This window comes from Bufo bufo, chromosome 1 (genome assembly GCF_905171765.1).
Source record: "Bufo bufo chromosome 1, aBufBuf1.1, whole genome shotgun sequence".
Classification (NCBI taxonomy): domain Eukaryota; kingdom Metazoa; phylum Chordata; class Amphibia; order Anura; family Bufonidae; genus Bufo; species Bufo bufo.
Genome location: NC_053389.1, coordinates 276311701 through 276337049, shown reverse-complemented (window position 1 = coordinate 276337049; position 25349 = coordinate 276311701). Strand labels below are relative to the sequence as shown.

General features: G+C 41.0%; 1 protein-coding gene across 6 annotated transcripts in view; it reads right to left on the bottom strand.

Moving 5' to 3' along the window:
* Positions 1-25349, bottom strand: part of ANKS1B (ankyrin repeat and sterile alpha motif domain containing 1B) — a 203478-nt gene that overhangs the window by 50244 nt on the left and 127885 nt on the right. For 3 of the 6 annotated variants that reach the window (XM_040439672.1, XM_040439688.1, XM_040439680.1), the window contains 3 exons: positions 22387-22536; positions 8869-8949; positions 7830-7901 (listed from right to left, as the gene is read on the bottom strand). In XM_040439672.1, coding sequence (XP_040295606.1) covers positions 7830-7901; positions 8869-8949; positions 22387-22536 — 303 coding nt within the window. The remainder of the gene's footprint in view (positions 1-7829; positions 7902-8868; positions 8950-22386; positions 22537-25349) is intronic. The other 3 variants (XM_040439698.1, XM_040439708.1, XM_040439715.1) reach the window with 3 other exon arrangements.

The window sequence follows — 25349 nt, the reverse complement described above, 5'->3', positions numbered from 1 at the left end:
CAAAGTGTTGAAGTGGTGTCCGAGATCCCCAAGGGCCAAGCCAAGTAATTGTAAGTTTTCATGTGAAATATGTTTATGTTATACACATATAGCCTACACTGTGCCCCAAAATATACAGTTTCTTCTGTAAAAGTCATCAAGTGTCATGGGGGGCCTCTGAGAATGAGACTGTGCGCAGGCGCGATGCGATCCCGGCCAGTGAGGGTGCCGGGCGCATGCGCTGAAGATAGCCGGGGACACTAGTAGCCGCCCAGCGCAGCCCAGCGAAGTGAATATTGATGAGCTGGGCGGCGCTTCAAACGGCAGTTGTGGCGTGGCTGGCTGGGCGCAAGCTGAGGTGAAACACCGCCCCTTGGGCAGATTGAACCCGATTCCAACAGGTTATAAAACTTCACATTACTGTAGTTATAAGATGGACAGGGGGGATACTTACATGATTCTTATACACTTTATAAGATCTGTACGGTCATATATATATATACCTTAATATGCTTTTTGGCCCTGTCAGTGTCCCTTTAAAGAAAGCAGTTGCAGCGCGCAAGCCTAAGAATGTGACTGAACTGGAGGCTTTTGCCCATGAAGAATGGGCGAAGATACCCATAGATCGCTGCAAGACACTTGTGTCAAGCTATGCTTTACGTTTAAAAGCTGTTATAACTGGAAAAGGATGTTGTACTAAGATTGAATATCACTTGGGGGTTGAATAAAACTGATAATGATGTGAGCAGAGAAAAGACATTTGTGGTTATTTCATTATAAATGTTATGTTATATTTGTCTGACTTACAAGTGCCTCTTTGATTTAATTGTAAACAAGATGACTGAAATGATCAAAATCAATGTCAAACTGGCCAAAACACTCAATTTCAGTGGGGGTTGAATAATTTTGAACACAACTGTAAATATGTCCAGGAACAAAGCGCAGTCCGCTGTAGAACGTCTCCGAGAATTTGCCCACGAAGTAGACCAAGATGGCGCGGGCGCACGCACCTCATCAACAGAGGTGGTAACGGAGGATCCTGCGCAAGTTGGAGCGGAGCAAGCGACCACCGAACCATCCCTAAAGCAAGTTACTGAACAACTACTGCACGCAATAGCTACCTGTCGTACATCGATGGTGGGGAAACTGGAGGAGGTGAAGGTGGACATAGGCCTACTCCGCCATGACATGCAGGCTATCCGGGATCGCGTAAAAGAAGCTGAGACCAGAATATCTGATGTGGAGGATCGCCTACAACCAATACCCACGAAAATGCAAGAGCTGGAGCAGAAGGTCAGCTTCTGGCAACAAAAATGTGACGATTATGAGAATCGTACACGCCGTAATAACTTACGGATTATCGGAATGCCCGAAAAAGCAGAGGGCAACAATCCGTGTGAATTCGTCACTACATGGCTGCGCAGCTCTTTTCCAGAGGCGACCTTCTCAGCAGCGTTTATTATAGAACGAGCACACCGCGTACCTGCCAAAACTCTTCCACCGGGGGCCCCACCGAGACCCCTGCTTGCACAGCTTCTAAACTCAATGGACAGAGACCATGTGTTGCAGATGGCACGTACCAAGCGGGAACTCAAGTACGAAAACAGCAACATCATGGTTTTCCCGGACTTTTCGTCTGAATTGCAGAAAAGAAGGGCGACGTTTAGCACAGTGAAAAGGAGGCTAAGAGAGAAGAATCTGCCCTATTCTATGGTATACCCAGCCCGTTTAAGAGTGGTGGATGGGGAAGTGAGCCGCTTCTTCAACAACCCTGAAGAGGCCACTGACTGGCTGGACGGAAGGGGGAGAAATGCAAGAGCTCCCAGATGAAGCTATGGACACTAAAGATTTGTTGTCGGCATGGCAAGGAGAGCCGGGGACTTAAACATACTGTCAGCGGTAACGTTATATGCATGTGTATGAACTCAGCTTTGGGAAAGCTAGGATACTCTTATTTGCTGTTATAGTATTTCTCCTTTGTTATCTGTCACATACATGTTCATACCCGGACAGGGTCAGAGAGGGGGAAAGGAAAAGTGATAGGAAAAGAATGAAGAGAACAGGTCTATTATTTCCCATGTGTTGGAGGTTGATCAAACGAGCTGAGAGACCCGGACAGGGGTATAGTCTCCTGCTGACTTAGTTATCCTGGGCATGGACCGGCTCCCGCTAGAAGTTAGGGAACGAGTTCCCGAGTTAGACACGGTTCACATTCATATCAGTTATTAGATTTATAGTGCTACTGGGAAATTACCAAATGCACACCCCGTTTACTTGTGGTGCCACCTAACAAACGTGGTATAGATTTGCTTGTTACATGCCAAGAGTGCAGTGCATGCTTCAAGGATACACCATGTGGGCACTCACAGTTCATGTCAGGAGAAGCCTGACAATTTACTCGTTATCCGTTATGTGCTGTATCAGTCATGCTGTTGTGAAGGAAGAGGGGCGAGAGGTAAATGAGGTCCATAGAACCAAATCACCATGTCAGAATTGCGAATAATGTCCTGGAAGGTGAGAGGATTAGGGACGGCGAGAAAACGCACTATGGTGTTCTCGGCGGTCAGGAATTTTAACCCACATATTCTATGTTTACAGGAGACTCACCTGACAGCCGAGAATACAGGGCGAATGCAGAAACCTTGGATTCAATGGGCACAACACTCGTGCCATACGACCTTGTCCAGGGGAGTGTCATTGATGGTGCTTAAATCCCTTAGATGGGAACTGGAACAGTGTCAGATAGATTCAGCCGGGAGATATGTGTTTGCAGCTGCATATATTAATTGTACGTTGTATGTAATCATTGGTATATATATCCCTCCACCTTTCTCCCTGCAAGTGATGCAGCAAGCTGTAGGCTTTGCAGCCTCTTATCCATCAGCACGCATAGTAGGTCTTGGAGACTTTAATATGACCCTGGACAGGGAGCTCGATAGATACCACCAGGCAGGGACTGGGGATAATCGACTTCATAATAAGACATCCCTAGCAGCACTATTGGAGGAGGTGGGCTGGTTGGATATGTGGCGCCTTAAGTACCCAGATGTCAGGCAATATTCCTGTCACTCGACCAGTCATAACGCATTGTCGCGAATAGATTATGCATTGGGTAACTCACATATGTGTTCTTTAACATACAACATTGAATACGGATCTAGAGGTATATCCGATCACGCGCCAGTGCTGCTGAGACTGATGTTGGGTGGGGGTGCGATCAGACGCTCAACACGGATCAATCCTTTTTGGCTGACCCTGTTTGGAACGTCTGATCGCATTCCCGATCAATTGGCGGTGTTTCTAGAGGACCATGGAGAAGAAGCAGATAATATGTTATTATGGGAAACCATGAAGGCCTACCTTAGAGGCTGTCTGCGGTCCACTATATCATATATTAAAAAGTCGGCGGCTAGACAGGAGGAAGGATTAGCAAAAGAATGCACAAGGTTAGAAACAGCATACATAGCTGATCCAAGCGATGTGAACAGAGATGCTTGGCTGACAATGGGGAGACAATACTTAGCCTTACTCAGAGAAAATGCTCAAAGGAAAATGTTTTTTACAAAACAAACATACTTTGAACTGGGTAACCAATCTAGTAAGCTTTTGGCTCACATTGTTAAACAAAATCAGAATTCCCCTGCGGTATTACGAGTCAAGGCACAAGATGGACAGATACTGTCTGAGCCGGAATCTATATCGAATAGATTTCAGGAATATTACAGGGATCTATACGAGTCTAGGGTAAACTACGAGATAGAAGATGTCACACAATACCTTGAGGACCTGGAATTCCCTACTCTGACACAGGAGGCAGTTGAGAACCTGGATGCCCCGATAACTGCCCTAGAGTTACAGGAATCCATAACACAGTTAGCAAGGGGGAAAGCTTCTGGTCCCGATGGACTTCCACTGGAAGTCTATATTAAATATGCCTCCCATATCAATCCGGTGCTGTTAAGTATGTATACAGACGCATTTAAAAATAGCTGTTTCCCACCGTTACTATATGACGCAACTATAGTTGTATTGTTGAAGCCGGGAAAGGATGCGGATGAGTGTGGATCTTATCGCCCGATATCTTTATTAAATATTGACTATAAGATCATTGCAAAGATTTTAGCTATACGACTCGGCAAGGTAGCCTGCACCTTGGTCCATCCTGATCAATCCGGGTTTTTACCAGGGAGATCCACCACTGATAACATTAGGAGAGTGCAAGTGGTGGCACAGATTGGGCTCCAAAGGCAAGAAAAGTGGGCCTTAGCGTCTTTGGACACAGCAAAGGCGTTCGATTCTGTTGAATGGCCTTATTTATTCCTGGTTCTTAAGAAATTTGGTTTTGGACCTAAATTTATACAATGGGTAGAAATGTTGTACAAACATCCAAGAGCGGATATATTGGTGAATGGGATGCTTTCTGAAAGTTTTAGATTAGGACGAGGTACCAGGCAGGGATGTCCCCTATCACCATTATTATTCGCCTTAGCTATAGAGCCGTTGGCTATACGAATCAGGGCAGACTCGTAGTTCCATGGAACCAGAATAGGGGAACAGGAAGATAGAGTGGGTCTGTACGCTGATGACATGGTGCTCTTCATGTCACAGACGGAAACCACACTCCCTAGGGCGATAGCTATAATTGAACAGTTCAGCCAATTTTCCGGATTACGGATAAACTGGTCCAAGTCGACTCTGTGCCCACTATATCAGATGGGGGATGTTGTGGGCCGACAGGACCTACCTATTGTAGAAAGTTATAAATACCTAGGGATATACATAACAAAAGATGTCACATCCTATCATGCCTTAAATATTCAGCCACTTATAACATACTGCAAAGATAAATGTAGGGTGTGGCAGGGATTGCCTCTGTCAGTGTCAGGGAGAATAAATCTGATAAAACTAATTATATTGCCGAAGTGTCTGTATGTCCTACAGCACGCTCCCTACTTGATTCCAAAAGTATTTTTTCAGAGACTTACCTCTCTGATTTCGCCTTTCATCTGGGGGGCAAACAGGCCCAAGCTGTCAATGTTGAACTTAACTCGCTTTAAAAAAGAAGGGGGGATGTCCTTGCCAGACATTCACATGTATTACCTTGCAGGGCAATTAAGGAATATCAAGTCATGGTTAAACTCGACAGGTTCTCTCTGTAGGCAGGAAAAACAACTTGCTGACTATCTGGGACTCACTAATCTATGGCCGGTTCTGGAACGGCCAAAGTTATTCCCACGTAGACTATTGCCAATTCATAGAGTGGCAGTTCAGGTGTGGACAGCATGTAAACGGCTACATAATATGGAGACGGAACTGCTGGAGACCCTGATTTGGGATAACCCCATGTTCCCCGATCTGATGACATTGCAAGGCAGGGCATTCTGGAAGGAACATGGGGTTATCACAATGGGAAATATCTATAGTAATAATGTTTTCGGTGATTTTGAATCCATGAGCCGTAAATATGAACTTCCGAGACAAGCATTTTATAGATACCTACAATTGAGACACGCTATGCAGATGCACTATAGAGACACCCCGGTCCTCTTGTCCTCATTTCCAATGATTGGTGTAATACGCTCTCAAGGACCACGTGGCTTCATATCAGCACTATATACTCACCTCTTAGATGCCAAGCTGAAAGGTTCCCCGATGCTAGTATTAGATAAATGGAAAGTCCTGATTCCCGATCTGTCCAATGAAGATCTGGAGGGCGTACTGGAATCTCCCACACTTGTGTCTCCGGCCATAAATAATAAATTTATACAAGTATGTATGATACATCAAAGTTACCTAACTCCATCCAGACTATTCAAGATGGGTAGACGTACTCATTCCGAGTGCCATAGATGCACATCAGAGGGTGCTGATTTCTGGCACCTTATTTGGGCATGTCCAGTTATACAATCATTTTGGGATGAAGTAACGAAATTGCTTTCTGATCTACTAGAAAGCACAATCTCATTGCACCTGAAAACCTGTCTTTTCGGAATATTGGATGAAACTACATACTCTCATCACACTAGGATATTTCTGAGGGAGACTTTGTTCTTAGCGCGGAAGGCAATAGCCTTGAGATGGATGGGTGATAGGGCACCTACCTTGACGCAGTGGAAACAACTGGTTAACACTATCATTCCATACGAAAACATAGTGTACAAAAACAGAGGCTGCTCGACCAAGTTTCAAAAAGTGTGGGGGGCATGGTGCGTGTCTCCTAGGACTGCGTATTCTGTTCGAGGGATGACTGGAGCTTTGAATGCAGAACAAGTTGAATAGATGCTCACTTTGATAATGAGAAACAGGGGGTGTAGGCGAAAGAACTGGCCAAGTAGGTGAAGCCATATCTAGAATGTTTTGTTCATTTAAACAATTACCTCATGTTTGGACAAAGGAAAAAAAAGGCATGCAAGAGGATACAGCACATTGTTTATTGTATTGTTTGTTATGCAAAGTCCTGTACTCTTTATATAACTAATGGACTATACTGATGTACACTATGAAGTGGAATATGTACAATGATTGTCATTATATTTGGCTTTGTGTGTTCAATAAAGCGAATAAAAAAAAAAAAAGAAATGTTGGCCCATATTGATATGATAGCATCTTGCAGTTGATGGAGATTTGAGGGATGCACATCCAGGGCACGAAGCTCCTGTTCCACCACATCCCAAAGATGCTCTATTGGGTTGAGATCTGGTGACTGGGGGGGCCATTTTAGTACAGTGAACTCATTGTCGTGTTCAAGAAACCAATTTGAAATGATTCGAGCTTTGTGACATGGTGCATTATCCTGCTGGAAGTAGCCATCAGAGGATGGATACATGTTCTCATTCTGTTTATGCCAAATTCGGACTCTACCATTTGAATGTTTCAACAGAAATCGAGACTCATCAGACCAGGCAACATTTTTTCAGTCTTCAACAGTCCAATTTTGGTGAGCTCGTGCAAATTGTAGCCTCTTTTTCCTATTTGTAGTGGAGATGAGTGGTACCCGGTGGGGTCTTCTGCTGTTGTAGCCCATCCGCCTCAAGGTTGTGCGTGTTGTGGCTTCACAAATGCTTTGCTGCATACCTCGGTTGTAACGAGTGGTTATTTCAGTCAACGTTGCTCTTCTATCAGCTTGAATCAGTCGGCCCATTCTCCTCTGACCTCTAGCATCCACAAGGCATTTTTGCCCACAGGACTGCCGCATACTGGATGTTTTTCCCTTTTCACACCATTCTTTGTAAACCCTAGAAATGGTTTGGCGTGAAAATCCCAGTAACTGAGCAGATTGTGAAATACTCAGACCGGCCCGTCTGCCACCAACAACCATGCCACGCTCAAAATTGCTTAAATCACCTTTCTTTCCAATTCTGACATTCAGTTTGGAGTTCAGGAGATTGTCTTGACCAGGAGCACACCCCTAAATGCATTGAAGCAACTGCCATGTGATTGGTTGACTAGATAATTGCATTAATGAGAAATAGAACAGGTGTTCCTAATAATTCTTTAGGTGAGTGTATATACCTGCATTTCTTGAGTATATACTTACCTGTTGATAAAGGCATGCTTGCCGAAACGCGTCCTGGTTGTAGGACACATTGATTTGATGCAATAAAACATCATAACTAGTTGTCAAGACACGACTGCTGAAAATGCTAACTGTGACATAACAATTATCAGGTCAAATTTGAATAAAGTATAACAACAAGGATGTGGACAGAAATTAAAAATGAAACATAAACATAAACATTGCTATTGAAAGTCTGAATTTTCAAAATGAACTCAAGCAAATAATTACCCTCATAATTTCAGACTGTGTGCATGTGTGACAAATAAAAATCATGCTGTATGTAGCAACCTACCCTCATTTTTGAGCAGGCATCTTGTGTTGACTCTGTTCCTCGCAATTCCTTGATCAGCATGGATCCTAAATACTAAAAAAGAAACAAATTTAGACAGATGATGAAAACACACAACAGAACACATAATGGGGTTGTCCGTGTAAGACACAGTGTTAGCACGTCAATATAGTTAGAAAAAAATATGGTGAATGGAATGACGCAATCACTGGAGAATATCCACTGATCAACTAACAACAATAAGACTTAAAATAAAAGTTTAAATACAACATCTCACATCACGTTGTAGTTACGAAATATCAATCAACCCTGCTAGTCAGCAAGTTAACTACAGCGCAGTCCAAATCTATTGATAGTTTCCTTGCTCCATAGAAGTTATTATGCAGGGGAAAGATATATGGAGGAAGATTTATAACATAAAAAGACAGAAAAGAAAAACTAGTACAACCAAAAACAGTGGTGTGATCCATAATGACCAATCAGATTCCAGATTTTTAAGTTAGGCTGGAAATGAAAGGTATGAGCAGATTGGTTGCTATGGAAGACATTCTATTTTTCTTTTGCACTAGTTTTTATAAATCTTCCCCGTTGTGTAGTCTACAGAACTGACATATGGATATATCATAAGTGAAGAGAAAAGACCAGTCACTAAAGTTTTGTTATCACCTAACACTAGTGATTGTGGCAAAATGCTCTAATATATATTCTAGATGTAGTTTGTGTTACTGTACAGTTCACTGCCACAATACATTTCCCATATGTCAACCCCATTAGTGTAACATATAATATTCAAGTAAAGTTCAATGGATAACTTTACAATCATATGGTACAGCGATGGGGTCTGCATTCATCCCTTCTGTTTGAACAATGTAAATATTTATGAAGTAAATTATGTCCATATGAAGACGGATAACATAAAATAATGCCCATTAGCTTTGACAAAACTGCTGTAACTGGGGTCAATCTTAACAAGACACCTTCCGTTTTTTTCTGTTTTACCTAACACGTAACAAAGTGAAGTAAATATAAGTGCACTATATACCTTTATCATCTCAGACCAGGAACACTGGGGGTGAGCAACGGGTTTTAATATGGGTCCATACTTTCCCCCAAATGGCATGCTCTAAACAAAGAAAAACATACTAGACATTTTCTGAAACTAGACAAACAAAGGAATCCTTTTTTATGGATCAGACAAATTTTGTGTAGAAAAATCACAATTACCCTGGAGAAAAGGCCTTAAAGCATCTTGCCCCTGTCCATGATTAACATGCATTTCCAATGATGTACAATTACTGTTCCATGCTGTGTGACATGACCATTTCACAGGCTGATAAATTAGAAATTATAATGCCCGCTTTTCAGTTGGAATTTTTTTATTTTAGTTATAATGAAATTTTTTAGCTTTATGCGGATTATCTTTAACAATGAAAGTTATGGAGGGGCAGTGCTTTAAAGAATACAATTTTTTACTCAAGTAAAAAAAAAAATAAAGGAGTTTTTCATTTTTATTTCTCTGGATCTGTTGTGTAGTTTTTGGTTACATTTATTATATATCAATACTAATAAAATAAACACTCATTATTAGTCTGGGCTGAACACCCAATTTCAGCAAAGTTTGAATCCTCCAGAGAAATAAGATGACAGTCAGGTTGACCCATCACAGCTGAGAAGCCAAGCAGTGAATGGTGTCAAAGCAAGAACTTCACCCCATTTTTTTCTTCAAAAAATGTTCACGCCTTTTCTAAACCCACATGGGTTTTGTGTGTCTAGGTCAAAATGGTGACCTTCAGTGCATAATATATAAGTGATGTGGGTAAAATGGTCTTTCCATTGAAGTCACATTCCTTTTTGTCATTGCCAGATGAAGTTTGCGTTGATATAAGATTGACAGAGGATAAAATTAAATCCTACATATGAAAATATGAATCAAGAAATGAAAAAATGTATAGAATTTGAATTATCTAGGTGTTATTGGGTTATCTCATTGTACTATCCTCCCAGGGTTCACTTGTAGTGGGATTATGGCAATGACTTAAAGCAATGTGGTCATCAATCATCATGATGTAGCCCATTTGGGAGCTCTTATGAAACTGGTGTAGAATAAGTTAGATGCAACCCATAGCAGTCAAAGGAACTGCTAACTCCTATGGATTACAGCTTTGTTCATCACTGAGCATCAGTATTCATAACAGCCCATGCTGTGTTAATGAATACCCAGCAACTTGCGCTTCATTCCAAGTGTAAAATGCAAAAGGTTCTCAGTTCAAGCAGGGATGCAATGGCACTGTTGGTGCCTTCCCAGAATGAACCCAATGAGAATGACCCTTGAGGGTGAAGATCTGACGAAGGTAATATGCATAACAGGGGGAGAGGACAAGGAATCTGTAGGAGCAAAGGAACTGAAGGATCACAAACAGAAGAGGAAAGAGAGGTTGGGTAACCAGAGTCCTGGACAGGAGAAGTCTAAAGATAAAGTGCCTGAAATATTATATACTATATAGCCTGAGAGATAATAATTTTGGACTGAATAAAACATAAAAAATAAACTGCATTGATAAACAAATATCCATGTAGTTTAGAAAATGTTATACTAACATGGAGCAATTAAATAAACTCTCCCCTTAAAGTGAATACCATACTTGATCTCCAGTGTGTTAATTTTTTATTAAAAAAATCCAAAATAGGTAATTAATTTACAGAGCTCCAAATCTCCCAATATGGAAATAAAGTGTCCCACCATACAAAGTTATGACTTACGCATAGGATAGGTGAGGTCCAACTGCTGGAGTGAATGGAGTGACTGCTGTTCCATTAATTTGCTATGGGACAGACAGAGATAGCTGAGCACTGAGAACAAATGGGGTGGCAGCATCCATCCTTGACTGTCATTCCATTCAGTCCAGGGACTCAAAGACCCTAGTCTCATAACCGACAGAGGTCCCAGCGGTCAAATTACCCACTGATCTGATACTTGTCTGTCCAGTGGATGGATCATAATTTCCTATGGTGGAACATCCACTTTAAATGATAACATTTTGGCTACTGGCAGCTGCCAAAAGAGGGAGCTTAAGAGCTTGCTGCATACTGTTCACACATTAAACTCCATAATGAACCAGTGTGTAGTAAACTACTACATCCCTTAGTAGTAGCTATGAAAGACAACATTTTTATCATTTACCTCTATACAGGGAAGTTTGGGGCAACATGTTGTAACCTGAATTAATAATTATGACAGTACACTTACTAGAGAATAATACTTCCTAAGTGTTTAGTGTAAAATCAATTAACTAATGAGATTAAACCAATATTAGCTTAACTTCCAAAATGGCTGCTGTTACTGTCAGTGGACAAGAGGTGATCTCCTATATATCTGAATAAATTAAGATACATTAAAGGTCATTAGTGAGCATGCTCCTTCATACTAGTTCGTGTCAATAGTCACAACTTATTAGTCCTTTTTCACACTTGCATTGTGACATTTTGGTTTTGAGATTCGGCAGAGGATCTAAAACCGGGCCAAAACAGATCAGTTTTGTATCCAGTCATTGTCAATTGGGACAAAACTGATCAGGATACATCTGGATGCAATTCATTCCGTTTTGTTGCATTTTTTTGACCGGACACAAAACCACTGCAAGCTGCGGTTATGTGTCTGGTCTGCGAAACGGAACAAACTGGATCCGGCATGAAAATCAATGCAAGTCAATGGTTCCAGATCCAGTTTTTTTGTTAGCGTAAAAACAGATCCGGCGCTCATTGACTTACAATGGTTTGTTCCGTTTTTATTTAATACAACCGGATCTGCCTGAAACGGATGCACCCGGATGTATTAAATGACAAGGGTCCGTTTAATTTCAGTTTGAGATCCTCTGCCAGTTCGGAAAACTGGAATGCCACAATGCAAGTGTGAAACAGGCCTTATATATAATACCGTACATAACACACATACCCATAGATAAAGCCATAGATAAGCATGTAACATGTCAATCAACTCGCCCAAACCTCTTCTTGCTTTCTGCATGAAAAATTGTATTTTTCAGTTCCCTATAAATAACTGCAATTATCATAAGGGAAAAAAAATCATTGTGTTAAACATTTGGTGTTTTGATCCATGACAAGGATAATAAGCAATACTTGTAAGCTCTGTCTCATCCTTCGGGTATCTTCTCTAAGTTGTCTCCTTGATTAAGTAATAAGTAGTTGTAGGAACAGTCTACTACTTGAGTGTCATAAAATTATTATTTACAAATTACAAACTTATAGCAGAAGCATACACCGAGAAGGTAGTAGAGAGCAGGAAAGTCACCCACCTCGCCCATTACAAAATCTGTAACAGGGTACCCACCTACCATGTGCCATTTTAATATTGATGTCTTCCTATGTAGCAGAAGGGCCTTCTAAAGATACCTCTGCACCACCATAGATACTCCTCTGAACCTCCTTGTGGTTCCTAATCAAAATTCAACTCAACCTACCAACTTACAGAGCTTCTACCTGTGGAGGAATGCCACTATGTGTCCATGCCACAGCTCTGATATCATTGATGGGAAGGTGGTCAAAAGATGGGAAGGTGGTCAATGTTAGGTGTTTCAGTCATTATTGTTCTGCTCAAAATTTCAATGCAGTCAAATGATAAGAAATGAATGGGTTATTTTAGTTTTAGCTAAAAAAAATATGTTTTAAATCTACATATCCATACTCTGATCGCTCATACTGGTACAGCTCAACCATTAAAGATAAAATGACAGGAAACTGCATTCAGTGTCATCATTCCAGCTGGCAGGGTCAGACGGAAACATTAACGTGAAAAAGGGGCCTGGACACCCAATTTCCGCGCGATACAATCCCCTAATTATACAAATGGACATTCATGTCTTCGGAAAGACATTTAAGAATGAACGCCATTCATTGGCTCTGAAAGCCTACTTATTTTCCAGAAATGCGTCTGCAGCTGTGGAAAAGAGCAGTCTGTGAAATAATTAGGTCACTTCTTTATGAAAACACACAATGTCGCGTGAAGACATCGCTGAATGAGCTCATGGGATCTTCTCCAGTACAGACAATACTGGGGATATGTACAATGGAGCCAGACTTTCATTTACAAGACTTTCAGTTCTCCCAGACAGTCTTTAAGATGAGAAAGCACATCCGCACAACGTCAAGCTTCATCACATCCAGTAAAATCTGGGAAATGCTGGGATTGTAGTGCAGATAGTTGAGTTGTTAGTCATTGAAGTGAGGCTCCTCTTCTGCAGCAACTTTAGTTACGTCAGTAAATTGCAGAAAGTCATATAATGAAGACATTGGGATTGCATGAATGCTACCTCGATTTCGCTGACGGCACCTACAGATTAATGACAGGGAGTATTCAAGTCCTAGCAAAACTGCAGGGTTATTTTTGGATCATTCTTGCTTGTATATGGAGTTCTGATAATAATTTAGATTTTTATGTATTTTATTCCCATTGTTTATCTAGCGTCAACATATACTGCAGCATTTCACAGACACTAGGGTAATTGCGTATAAAGCTAATTAGAGGGGTTTTCTGGGATTTTTATACTGATGGCCTATCCTTAGGATAGGTCATCAATATCAGATCGGGAGAGATACAACTCTTAGCACTTCGCCAGTCAACTGTTCTGCAGTAGCTCCAGGCTGTGTAGTGGATGGAGCAGTTCACTGCCGTCAATATAAACGTACCCCAGAAAACCATATAAAACTGTTTGCATAGACACACAGCTGTGGTTCACCTGATTAAAATCCTATTTTTCTTTTGTTGATCTGAGGTTCCATCCCCGAGTCATGATACTTGTTCTTAATATGAAAATTAAGCATTTGGTGCAATGAGGGCGTCACCACTGCTCTTGTTGCATCCAAGTTCCACTCCGTTCTGTGGCCAGCCCCTCCCTGGCTGCCATGATAAAGGGGTTATCCAGGAAATGATAATAATGGCCTATCCTCAACTATGCACATGAGTAATCAGGATGAGTCTTAAATTATGCAAAAAATGAAAACCAGACATCATATAGCACATGACAATCTCTTTCTAACAAAGCCAGAACCAGCGCTGTACCTCACATGGATCCAGAGATCTCCACAAGATGCTCCAACTGCTCTGCTAGATTCTCTTCAGCCTGGCAGCTCAGGGGGGTGTCCTCTCTGCTGCAGCTCTCTCCCAGGGGAGTAGCTAAAGGCTCATGGGACCTTGCTTTGTGGCAAGGGAAGCACATAGCCTTCAAAAATTGAAATTGAATAGCAAAAATTGAAACAGCTACCCCCATGCCAAATTTTTGACCTAACCCCTTCCCTCCAGCCAGAGATGTAACTTGACCAGCAGGGGCATAGCTATAAGGAAGGCAGGGAAAGCAGCTGCTTGGGGGCCCCCTCAGGCGGAAGACTAAAAGATTTTATTGTCAGGGCCCCCTAAAAAGTATTATTCAATGACATTATGTGAAGTGACACTGTAGAAAACGTACAGAGCGGCTGTCGGGCCTTGTCTGAGAGCTCATTCTTGACTAGCCACAGGAGTGGGGGTTGTAAAGAAGCTGTTGTTGGGGGGGGGTTAAAAAATTTGCTGTGGGGCCCTGTCAATTGTATTTACGCCACTGTTGACCAGCATGCACTTTCTATAATACTAGTGTCTTCTTATGTGGCACAAGGTTCTTTGGGTTCCCTCAGGCTACTGGGCCCAGTATCCACTGCTACCTCTGCACCACCTATAGTTCAGCCCCTGCTCTCTCCCTATAACTGCCACAGCTTCTAAAAGAACATATGGCTGGTGGCATTTGAAGATTTAAACTGAGCACATTCGACCAGCTCAGTGAGACGGACAAAAAATAAGCTAAAGGATAAACAGCAGGTGGCGCTATACAGATACATTTTATTGAATAACTCAGTGGCTATACAAAATTTTTAATTAGATGCAGATGTCAGTGCCTTGCAAGAGCAACAAGGCACTACAGTCGAAACCAGGTCCTAAATACCTGGAGTCGAGCGCTGCATGGGGGCCCGATAAATTACATGACCCACACAGGCTGGATAAAGGGTTCTCTCCTTTGTTTCAGAGAAGAGATCATTTTTTGTGACCAGTAGCTGGCAGCATTACAAAGCCATGCTGCCTCCTACTGGTATGAAACAGCACTGGAGATGATACAATATGGTAGGTCCTCGCAGTTGGCAAGTTAGGTAAGGGGAAAGAGAAGAGGATCCCTACAAAATGTGGCTCCTATGTTTGGTGAGTGATTGTGGGAGGGTGGTAAGAGTTTTCCTGAAGCTGCTGCCTGTATGTGATTTTTCTATGTGTTCCAGTAGACCACTCAAGAGCCCTTGATACCCACTGTCTCCAGGAGTGACTTTCCTTTTCACTCTGACCCCCATCCCCCCCCCCCCCCCCCACACACACACACACGCACAGACACAGACACAGACACACAGAACCCTTGGCAGACTGTCTTTCCTAATGCCCCCAATGTAGCTTATGTCCCCTCCCCCAGAAATTGGACCCTTTGTGTCCCCAGTAATTCTATGGTGTGTCAAAGTACTGCATGTCTCCCCTTCACCCCTGACAAGTAGTGTCACTTCTCTGCGCTACCCATGTTGCCTGCGCCACTTTTTCCATTTCCCTGTATCTACTTCTCCAAGAAAATCCAGCTAAGTAGTGTTTCCACTTGGCCCCATCCCCCCACACAGCCCTGCCTTATAGTGCTACCCCCTGCAGGATTATCTCTCCTGTCCCAAGGCTAAAGGCCACTGGATACTAAGTTATTAAGAATATGGACGGACTGACTGCAGTGTTTACACCAGACGATGGACTGACTGCCCTCAGCATTTACACCAGACTATACAGTAGACTGTCTGACTGCAGTGTTTAAACCAGACTATGGACTGACTGACTGCAGCGCTTACACTAGACTATAGACTGACTGACCGCAGTGTTTAAACCAGACTATGGACTGACTGACTGTAGCGCTTACACTAGACTATGAACTGACTGATCGCAGTGTGTACACTACACTATGGAATGACCACAGCATTTACAGTAGACTATGGACTGACTGCAGCATTTACACTAGACTATGGACTGACTGCAGCAGTTACACTAGACTATGGATGGACTGACCTCAGCATTTACACCAGACTGTGGACTGACCGCAGAATTTACTCTAGATGATGTAATGACTGACCACAGTGTTTACTTTAGACTATGGACTGACTGCAGTGTTTACATTAGACTATGGACTGACTGACCTCAGCATTTACACTCAACTATGGACTGACTGCAGCATTTACACTCGACTATGGACTGACTGGAGCATTTACACTAGACCATGGACTGAACGAATGCAGCGCTTACACTACACTATGGACTGATTGACTGCAGTGTTTACATTGGACCATGGACTGACCGACTGCAGCGCTTACACTAGACTATGGACTGACTGACCGCAGTGTGTACACTAGACTATGGAATGACCACAGCATTTACACTAGACTATGGACTGACTGCAGCAGTTACACTAGACTATGGATTGACTGACTGCAGCATTTACACTGGACTATGGACTGACTGACCGCAGTGTTTACACTAGACTATAGAATGACTGACTGCAGCGCTCACACTAGACTGAGGACTGACTGACCGCATCATTTACACTAGACTATGGACTGACTGACCTCAGCATTTACACTCGACTATGGACTGACTGCAGCATTTACACTATACTATGGGCTGACTGCAGCATTTACACTAGACTATGGACTGACTGCAGAAGTTACACTAGACTATGGACTGACTGCAGCATTTACACTAGACTATGGACTGATTGACTGCAGCATTTACACTGGACTATGGACTGACTGACCGCAGCATTTACACTAGACTATGGACTGACAGACTGCAGCGCTTACACTACACTATGGACTGACTGATCGCAGTGTGTACACTACACTATGGAATGACCACAGCATTTACACCAGACTGTGGACTGACTGCAGCATTTACACTAGACTATGGACTGACTTCAGCAGTTATACTAGACTATGGACTGAATAACCACAGCATTTCTGCTAGACAATGGACTGACTGACCACAGAACTTACACTAGACTATGGACTGACCAGCAACAGAATTTATGTCAGATCTTAGTGTGGCATCAAGAGTCAGGCATGTAGCTTATGGACACTATCACCCCCATGTTAAAAAATTATACTATGGGGTCCCCACCAGATTTTTTTTTTTTACCCAGGGGCCTCCACCAAGTTTAATCCAGCCCTGATGACTGCACAGTATCTGCCATTGTTTAACAGTTTTTTCCTTAGAATGCTGCATCTCTAATTCTCAGTTTTCTCTGAGCTGGTGGCTGGAGACTCATAGCTTCCTATAGACTACACATGTAAACTGCAGATACTGTTTTCTGTCTCACTCACTCACTCACTCACTCACTCACTCAGAGTTACCCAGTAGTGCCATACCGAACACTGCAATGAAGAACTGAGCAGTATATACAGTACAGACCAAAAGTTTGGACACACCTTCTCATTCAAAGAGTTTTCTTTATTTTCATGACTATGAAAATTGTAGATTCACACTGAAGGCATCAAAACTATGAATTAACACATGTGGAATTATATACATAACAAACAAGTGTGAAACAACTGAAAATATGTCATATTCTAGGTTCTTCAAAGTAGCCACCTTTTGCTTTGATTACTGCTTTGCACACTCTTGGCATTCTCTTGATGAGCTTCAAGAGGTAGTCCCTTGAAATGGTTTTCACTTCACAGGTGGGCCCTGTCAGGTTTAATAAGTGGGATTTCTTGCATTATAAATGGGGTTGGGACCATCAGTTGCGTTAAGGAGAAATCAGGTGGATACACAGCTGATAGTCCTACTGAATAGACTGTTAGAATTTGTATTATAGCAAGAAAAAAGCAGCTAAGTAAAGAAAAACGAGTGGCCATCATTACTTTAAGAAATGAAGGTCAGTCAGTCAGCCGAAAAATTGGGAAAACTTTGAAAGTAAGGGCAATTTGACCATGAAGGAGAGTGATGGGGTGCTGCGCCAGATGACCTGGCCTCCACAGTCACCGGACATGAACTTAATCGAGATGGTTTGGGGTGAGCTGGACCGCAGAGTGAAGGCAAAAGGGCCAACAAGTGCTAAGCATCTCTGGGAACTCCTTCAAGACTGTTGGAAGACCATTTCAGGGGACTACCTCTTGAAGCTCATCAAGAGAATGCCAAGAGTGTGCAAAGCAGTAATCAAAGCAAAAGGTGGCTACTTTGAAGAACCTAGAATATGACATATTTTCAGTTGTTTCATACTTGTTTGCTATGTATATAATTCCACATGTGTTAATTCATAGTTTTGATGTCTTCATAGTCATGAAAATAAAGAAAACTCTTTGAATGAGAAGGTGTGTCCAAACTTTTGGTCTGTACTGTATGTGAATAAAGCAGTGAATAAAGCACTAGAGGCGATGTATAAGAATTACTATTGGCTGTTGAATCTGCTGAAGCATGCCTTTGCTGTCTGATCTCTCTGCACTTCTACCAACCAACCCCTCACCCACCACGCCTCTTCCTAAACTTCTATAGAATGATGTAATTTGATACTTCAATGAGCTGAAGGCCAGTCATGGACTCAGAGGATGGATTTCTCACATATTTCAGAGAGCAAGTTAGTTTAGGGAATACAGGGCAGCTGATAAATCTAGAACAGGGTACTTTTCTCTGCTAACATACAGTATATTATAAAGTTTCTTATATTCACCTGTATTATTGATTTATGCAACGTTGTGCAAAAGTATAGTGACCAAAGTTGACATGCAGAATAAAATCCCCCTGGAAAGCCCCTTGAATTTCTGTATTTTTATTTATTTTAGAATTCCCCAAAGTTACACGGATTAGTACATATTATACTATATGTTGATTTTTAAAATACAATATTATTATTATTGGTTTTCTTTTGTAATAGGTATTTACCCCTTTCTTCAATGCCTAAAAGTAGGATCTAACCTCTGGAACACTGCCGGCTGGAAAATGCAACACTGATTTAATGTTGTAAAAACCCAAAAAAATTGACCTGAAAAATGTCAAAAAGATTACCAAAAACTGTTAAAAAATGAAAATAAGGAAAAACGTTCAGCTGCAGAATTACTTTTTATTTCTAGGTCAGCAAGCAGAATTGCCTGGAGACTATATCGGTGCTGCTTTAAGGAGATTAAAATTACCTGGTATTTTTGGTATTCTATTTTTAAATTTACAAACGTCATCCTTGCTGTGTGTGTCCAGGAACAGCAACGGTTTAGATGGGGAACAAATCGCTGCAGAGTAACCTAAATAGCAGAAAGTGCAAAAACAATACACACAGGCACCAACAGAATACCTGGCAAACAAACAATTAATTATACAAGTCACATACCCGCCAACGAGCACATTACAACTCAAGGGTTCTTGGATATGGGCCCTTGATTATTACTATAATAAGAGCACAAACATACCAGCATCTAGCCAAAAGTGTTCAATACAGCTGAGAGAATGCCCTCTTAAAATTAGGATAGTCAAGCCGGGTGACCTGTGGACTATTTGACTATAATGATACCAGATAATCTTCCCTTATATCCTTCAACCAATATGGCACTCACATACTGCTGTGGCAAAACACCGCTGTATTGACACAAATAGCTGTTACTGTCCACCCTGTTAAATCTGTAGACCCTAGCAACTCAGGAATGTCAGGTGGGACTCCACTTACTACCAAAATGCCTTTGCCACCATGAGTCCCCAAAGGAGTTGTTTGCTTTGGACAATCAGTTTGTTGTTACGAGAGCCGCCTGATAAAAAGTACTATCAAAGTGGAAATTAAGAATTGCTTGGTGTTCACTGAAATCATGGGCTACCTGTAAAGTTCATGGTCATCCAAACGGAGAGAGATGCTCTTTGTAGGTCTCTCTGCTCCATCTAATTCATACTGGTTAGGAATGAAGGACCTCCTCCTCCTTTACTAAAGGGGTTGTCTTATGAAGAAAACCCCTATCTATATGTCCTGTTAGGGCATTAGACACCAAAGAGGAAAGTCCCCTGCTTGGGAGCCAGAATGGAAAGCTTCTCTGGAGGAGTGGCTCCCGTTCTGGCGAACTTGAGTTGTCCTTTTATTACATCATCTGAATTGCCGACATATATTATTTCCCCTGCATTGGCTGCTGCAGCAGAAATATCTGGCTGGTCATGGTTTCCCTCTGCAACAAGACTCAAGTGCATTTCACTTACAGTATGGTATTCGTCTGGGGCTATATTTTATTTTCTACTGTTCTCTTGGTTAATTTATAATAGGATTTTTCAAAAATCGGATCACTCAAATGTCCTCCAGGTTTAAAAAATGTAAGCCAGTCTTCAAATGTCATGTAAGGTACATATTGTTTTTGCTAATAAGTCTTAGAGAACAGCCATTCCTCAAAACACTTAAAGTTTGACTTCACTAAATCAAAGGTTCTTAAAAATCTGCTCAAGTGTCCTAGATTCTCTCACTGTGCTGGGAGTGATGAGCGCTCCTATTTTACATATGAATGGGACTCTAGCTGATTGCCTTAAAAAAAGACACTGGTTCATTGTATTAAAGACAGATTTGAGTGTCATCATGTTTAAAAAATTTGAAATGTATAGTTAACTTTGCAGAATCACTGAAATCACTGCTCTAATATGCTATGAGGGAACCTATCAAGCACTGCACTTCAGAAAAATGGATAGGAAAGAGGACTTGGTTAGCCTGTCCAGCTGATATAAGCCAGATTTATCAACTCAGACTTTTTAAAAAGTTGCACAAAGTGTTGCAGTCTTACTGCAATCCAGTAAAGGGGTGGTATAGACAGTGAAGTAACATCTAAGGACATTAGGATTAGACTTAAACTTTTAACAAACTTTATTTAAAAATGCTGGAAATGTCCTAAAAAGTATTTTTGTTATATACTTTTGTAATATACTTTATTAATGGGTTTTGCTTTTTTAATAGAGAAATAGCCACCTGAATTTGTCCTCTCCTAAGTGCTGTAAAATCAATACATTTGTACACCACTAACATTTCAGCGGTGTACTTGTGTATGGATTCCACTGTACCACTGTACCGTGGAACTGGGCCACAGCGAGATCTGTGTACGGATCATTGCTTCTGCCTGTGCCCCATGATCTTGGCTAAATCCTGGCACAGCACTTACCGATGCGGGGCAGCCTGCTGGAGAATGTCAATATAGCACTGACGGTAAAATACACTACACTACATAAATAGAGTAATGTACTTTACAAGCAATCAGAAGATCGCCCATTATAGTCCCCTTGTGGGACTATTAAATGGATAAAAAAAGTTTAAAAAATATTTTATTAAAATAAATTCCAAGTTAAAATATACACCCTTTTTTCCATAGAAAAAATGCTTTTCAATAGAAAGAATAAAATCTCCTCCACATATTTGTTATTGTCACACCCCTAACAACTAGCACTACACAATTATCATGTAATTTATCCCGTACGGTGAACACCGTAAAAAAAAATGGCCTAATTGCTGTGTTTTGTTTATTCACCCCAAAAGAAACGGAATAAAAAGCGATCCAAAAGTGTTATATACCCCAAAATTCAAAAATTAATACCTCATACAGTTCTGTAGAAAGAAAAATAAAGAAAAGTTATAGGTCTTGGGATGCAATGCTACAAAAAGATGCTTGTGTCTCATCATTAGTCCATGACAAAAGTTTGAAAAATGACCTAGATTAATTTTAAAACATGTTTCCCGTATCCAGTAAAACATTAAAATGAAACAACAGATTGGTACAGAGAGAAGAAGGCTCCTCATAAACAAATGAGGGCTTACAAGTGAAGTCCAACCCACAGTTTGAGATCTGCTATCCTAAACCAAGGAAATGTCCATCTCTAAAAACAATTTACAGTATTGAAATATAGTTAGCATTATTTTTTTTTCTATTAAGCACAATGCAACTTTTGGTTTAGCAGTTCTGGCAGGGTTGTTTCCTGTTTCCAGCAAAAATTAAACAGGTAAATAATAAATGGGAAACAGACTGTCATCGCCCATCCTCCATCTACCCTGATAAAGTTTGATGAGGTCTACTAAAACACTATTAACAGAAAACCAGTAACTAGGTAAGAAATGCTGCATTTTTTGAGACAAATTGTATTAGAGGCATATGGTGCCAAAGCTTTAAAACTCCATTGAAATAAGTTGACTATTCTACCTAAACAAGAAAAACACATATATATTACTCTTCCTGATCAAACCAGAAAAAAAGATTTACCACAGGAAATGCAATAATTTTACGAAGATCAGAATAAATACCTAAAGGAAATTTTTCCAGGATTAACGCATGAGATGGAAAGAATTTTTGAAAACCAAAACTTACCTAGTGTACTTGGAGCTGCAAAGTCAATCAATTTAGAGTTATTATCAATGTAAAAAGTTGTGCAAAACCTACAGAATACAGTTATTAATCTGGTGGTAAGGTTCCTTCTTAAGGAGGAGAGCAAAAGAGCAGAAGATGTCGAAATACTTACATATGCTTTGTAATCGCACGCTTGGAAGATGAGCTTTTCTGGATGATGCTGCCAGTACTGAAAGGGTATAGAGCCTGTGGTTTCATTGGGGGCTCGCAGGCTGATAGAAGGTTGGTCTCCCCAATCTCCTGTCTGAAAATCATATTTACTCTAAAAGTAACAAGTGTCAGTTTAGTTGATTATGCAATAAATAAAGTTCACACACGGAACACCACAGATTATGATAGAGGACAGCTGTTGTTGGCGTACACGCTTTGAATCCAAGAATGGACCACATCTTCACAACAAGTTGAAGACCACAAGTTTTTGAAGACACATACAGAATGCTGCATGCAATACATAATGGACTGTAAAAGTTTTTTTGTTTTTTTTTATACAAAAACCTTACAAAGAACAAGGAGTTTATGCACATTAGAACTGGAAGAGTATAATCAATACAGGTAAGGTTTCTTTATGGCAAAGTAGTAAATCTGTTGAATACCTGCCATGAGTGACAGTCATAAATTGAAAAAAGCAATGGTCTAGGTACGTGATCATCTCTCTGATTATTTTTATTGTGAGTCAATGATTGTTTTCTCCAGTGGCAAAACTAGGGACAGGGGGATATGGACTTTTTCTTCCTCTGGAACAAAAGCTTGATTTAAAAGCGAAGTTGAATTTCATAATTTGAATTTCTCAAACTTTTTTCTAGCTCATATAATTTGAAAATCTCTACAATAAAAGTATATCCACATAATGACCTATAAACAACTTTATCCCTTTTATATCTCTTAGGAGTGCTATGAACTTTATTCAACGGTGGTTCCTACTGTCTACCTTATTCCCAATTCCTAATTGTTCAGGGGTATCTTTCCATCTGCTGCAACTCAAAGAAATTGTGTATGGAAGAATGGGAAATTTATCATCAATAAACATAAAGATCACTTACGATAAAAATAGTTATTCTCTAGAACATCTACCATGAGCGGTAGTAAAAGTAAGAAAGACACATGGGTGGAGGGAATGATCAAACCTGGTGTAAAGGAATACAGGCTTAGTTGCCCATAGCAACTAATCAGAGTGGCACCTTTCATTTTTCAGAGCTCCTGTGGAAAATAAAGGATGAAATCTGATTGGTTACTAAGCCAGTTTTCTTTTACACCAGGTTTGATAAATTTCCCCCGTTATTTTTGTAATATTATATTTTACTTTATCTGTTTTGCACCTAAGCCCTATTTTTTGATTGGGGTTGCAAACACCAAGTTGGTTCTTAACTTATGGGAGGACCCACCAGCCATTCTGCTTTTATCCAGAAACAGTGCCGTCCTTGCCCTTGTCTGGTATTTCAGTTCATCCACATTAAAGTAAAATAAGATTGAGCTGCCACCCGACTTTTTTTTATTCCTTTAAAATCAATTACTCTAAGGTTTATAGAAGGCCACTACTCAAATTTGTGGGAAGCAGAGCTATGTTCCTACTGGTAATCTAATCAGAAAAAGTGCAGCAATGGGCAGGTACACTATGCCTCCAGCCCTTTTCAATTAGGCCTTCTAGGCATTAATATTAAATGTGCTTACATGCTTATAAGCACATGTTATTGCTGGGATTTCTGAAACAATTGCAGTGAAGCGGCAAATAGGGACATGCCTCGTAAGCATTCTCTATAGACGCACACTTATGCCATCCTAGGCATTAGCATTCAACAGGAAATGATCAGACATTGAGATGTACGTAGAATTCCAGTGTGGAGAATAATTACACAGCAGCATGATCAGGGCAGGAGGAGTATATCTCATTTACACATAAAAGCAAAACAAAATGACAACTGAAGTCAATAATTATACTGTGCATGTGCAAAAATTCTAAATGCACCAAATGATTATGAGAAAAATATCTTAGAAAGCAGAATATAACAGACATTCAGGTATGTTAGGCTCTATGGCCTGCTGCACCTAGCCTTTCTGCTGCCTGAGGCAAAAACTGAAATGGCGCCCCTCCCCTAAACCCTTTGCCACAATGAAAGTGCTCATTGCCCATGGCCCTTCCGCTGCCCCCCTCTTGCCCCTACCTGGTGCTGCCTGAGGCGATCACCTCACCTGGCCTCACTGGTGGTTGCACCCTGGCTTTTATTAGAAGACTGCATGTAAAGTGTCCCCAACTCTATACTCTCTCTCTTCTCAGCCTGCCTCACCTCTCCCTGCCCCAGCTGCTGCCTCCAAAAGTTCGATAATATATTTTACTAAAACTATGGGGTCATTTATGATGCTGAAATACTCCTATATTGGACACATTTCAGGCGCAGATTGCGGCGTAACAGCTAGTAAAAATGTACTTGATGCTCATGTTGATGGTAGAAATGTAGGGTCTATCCTGGGAAAACCTCTTAAAATGAGCTTTGCAAGGTTAGAAATAGATGGCTGCTTCTTCCAAATACAGCCCCATATATGTCCACAGGTTGTGTCTGGTCTTGCAGCTCAGCTTTATTCACTTTAATTGAGAAGAACCACAGTACACAAGAAACCTATGGACAGATGTGCAAGAAAGCAGAATATTTTTCTAATCCTGTAGAACCTCTTTACGGAACAAAACTATTTTGTACATGGTAAACAAAAATTTAAATTACTGTATTATTAACAACTCACTCTTCTTATTTGTTATTTTCTTTAATGGTTTCTCCTTATCATATGTTACGCAGTTTTTGATGGAAAAAAGAGCTGTATGCAGCACTGTCAAAATTACATACAATGGGACAAAATACAGCTGACCCCATTATAAGCCAGTGGGGTCCATTGGGCTGGCAGTGGATCCGGCACTGCACAGTGGTTTCATTTTTTTTCCATGCAAATAAAATTATACCAACCAAACTTGAGACATTTATCTGTCAACAGATGTTTTGAGGTTCTTGCCCTTTATCAATATAAAAGGAGGGTACAGGTTGGTTAGATGAAATACCTTACTCGCAGCTCAGGTGGCATACTGCTTCT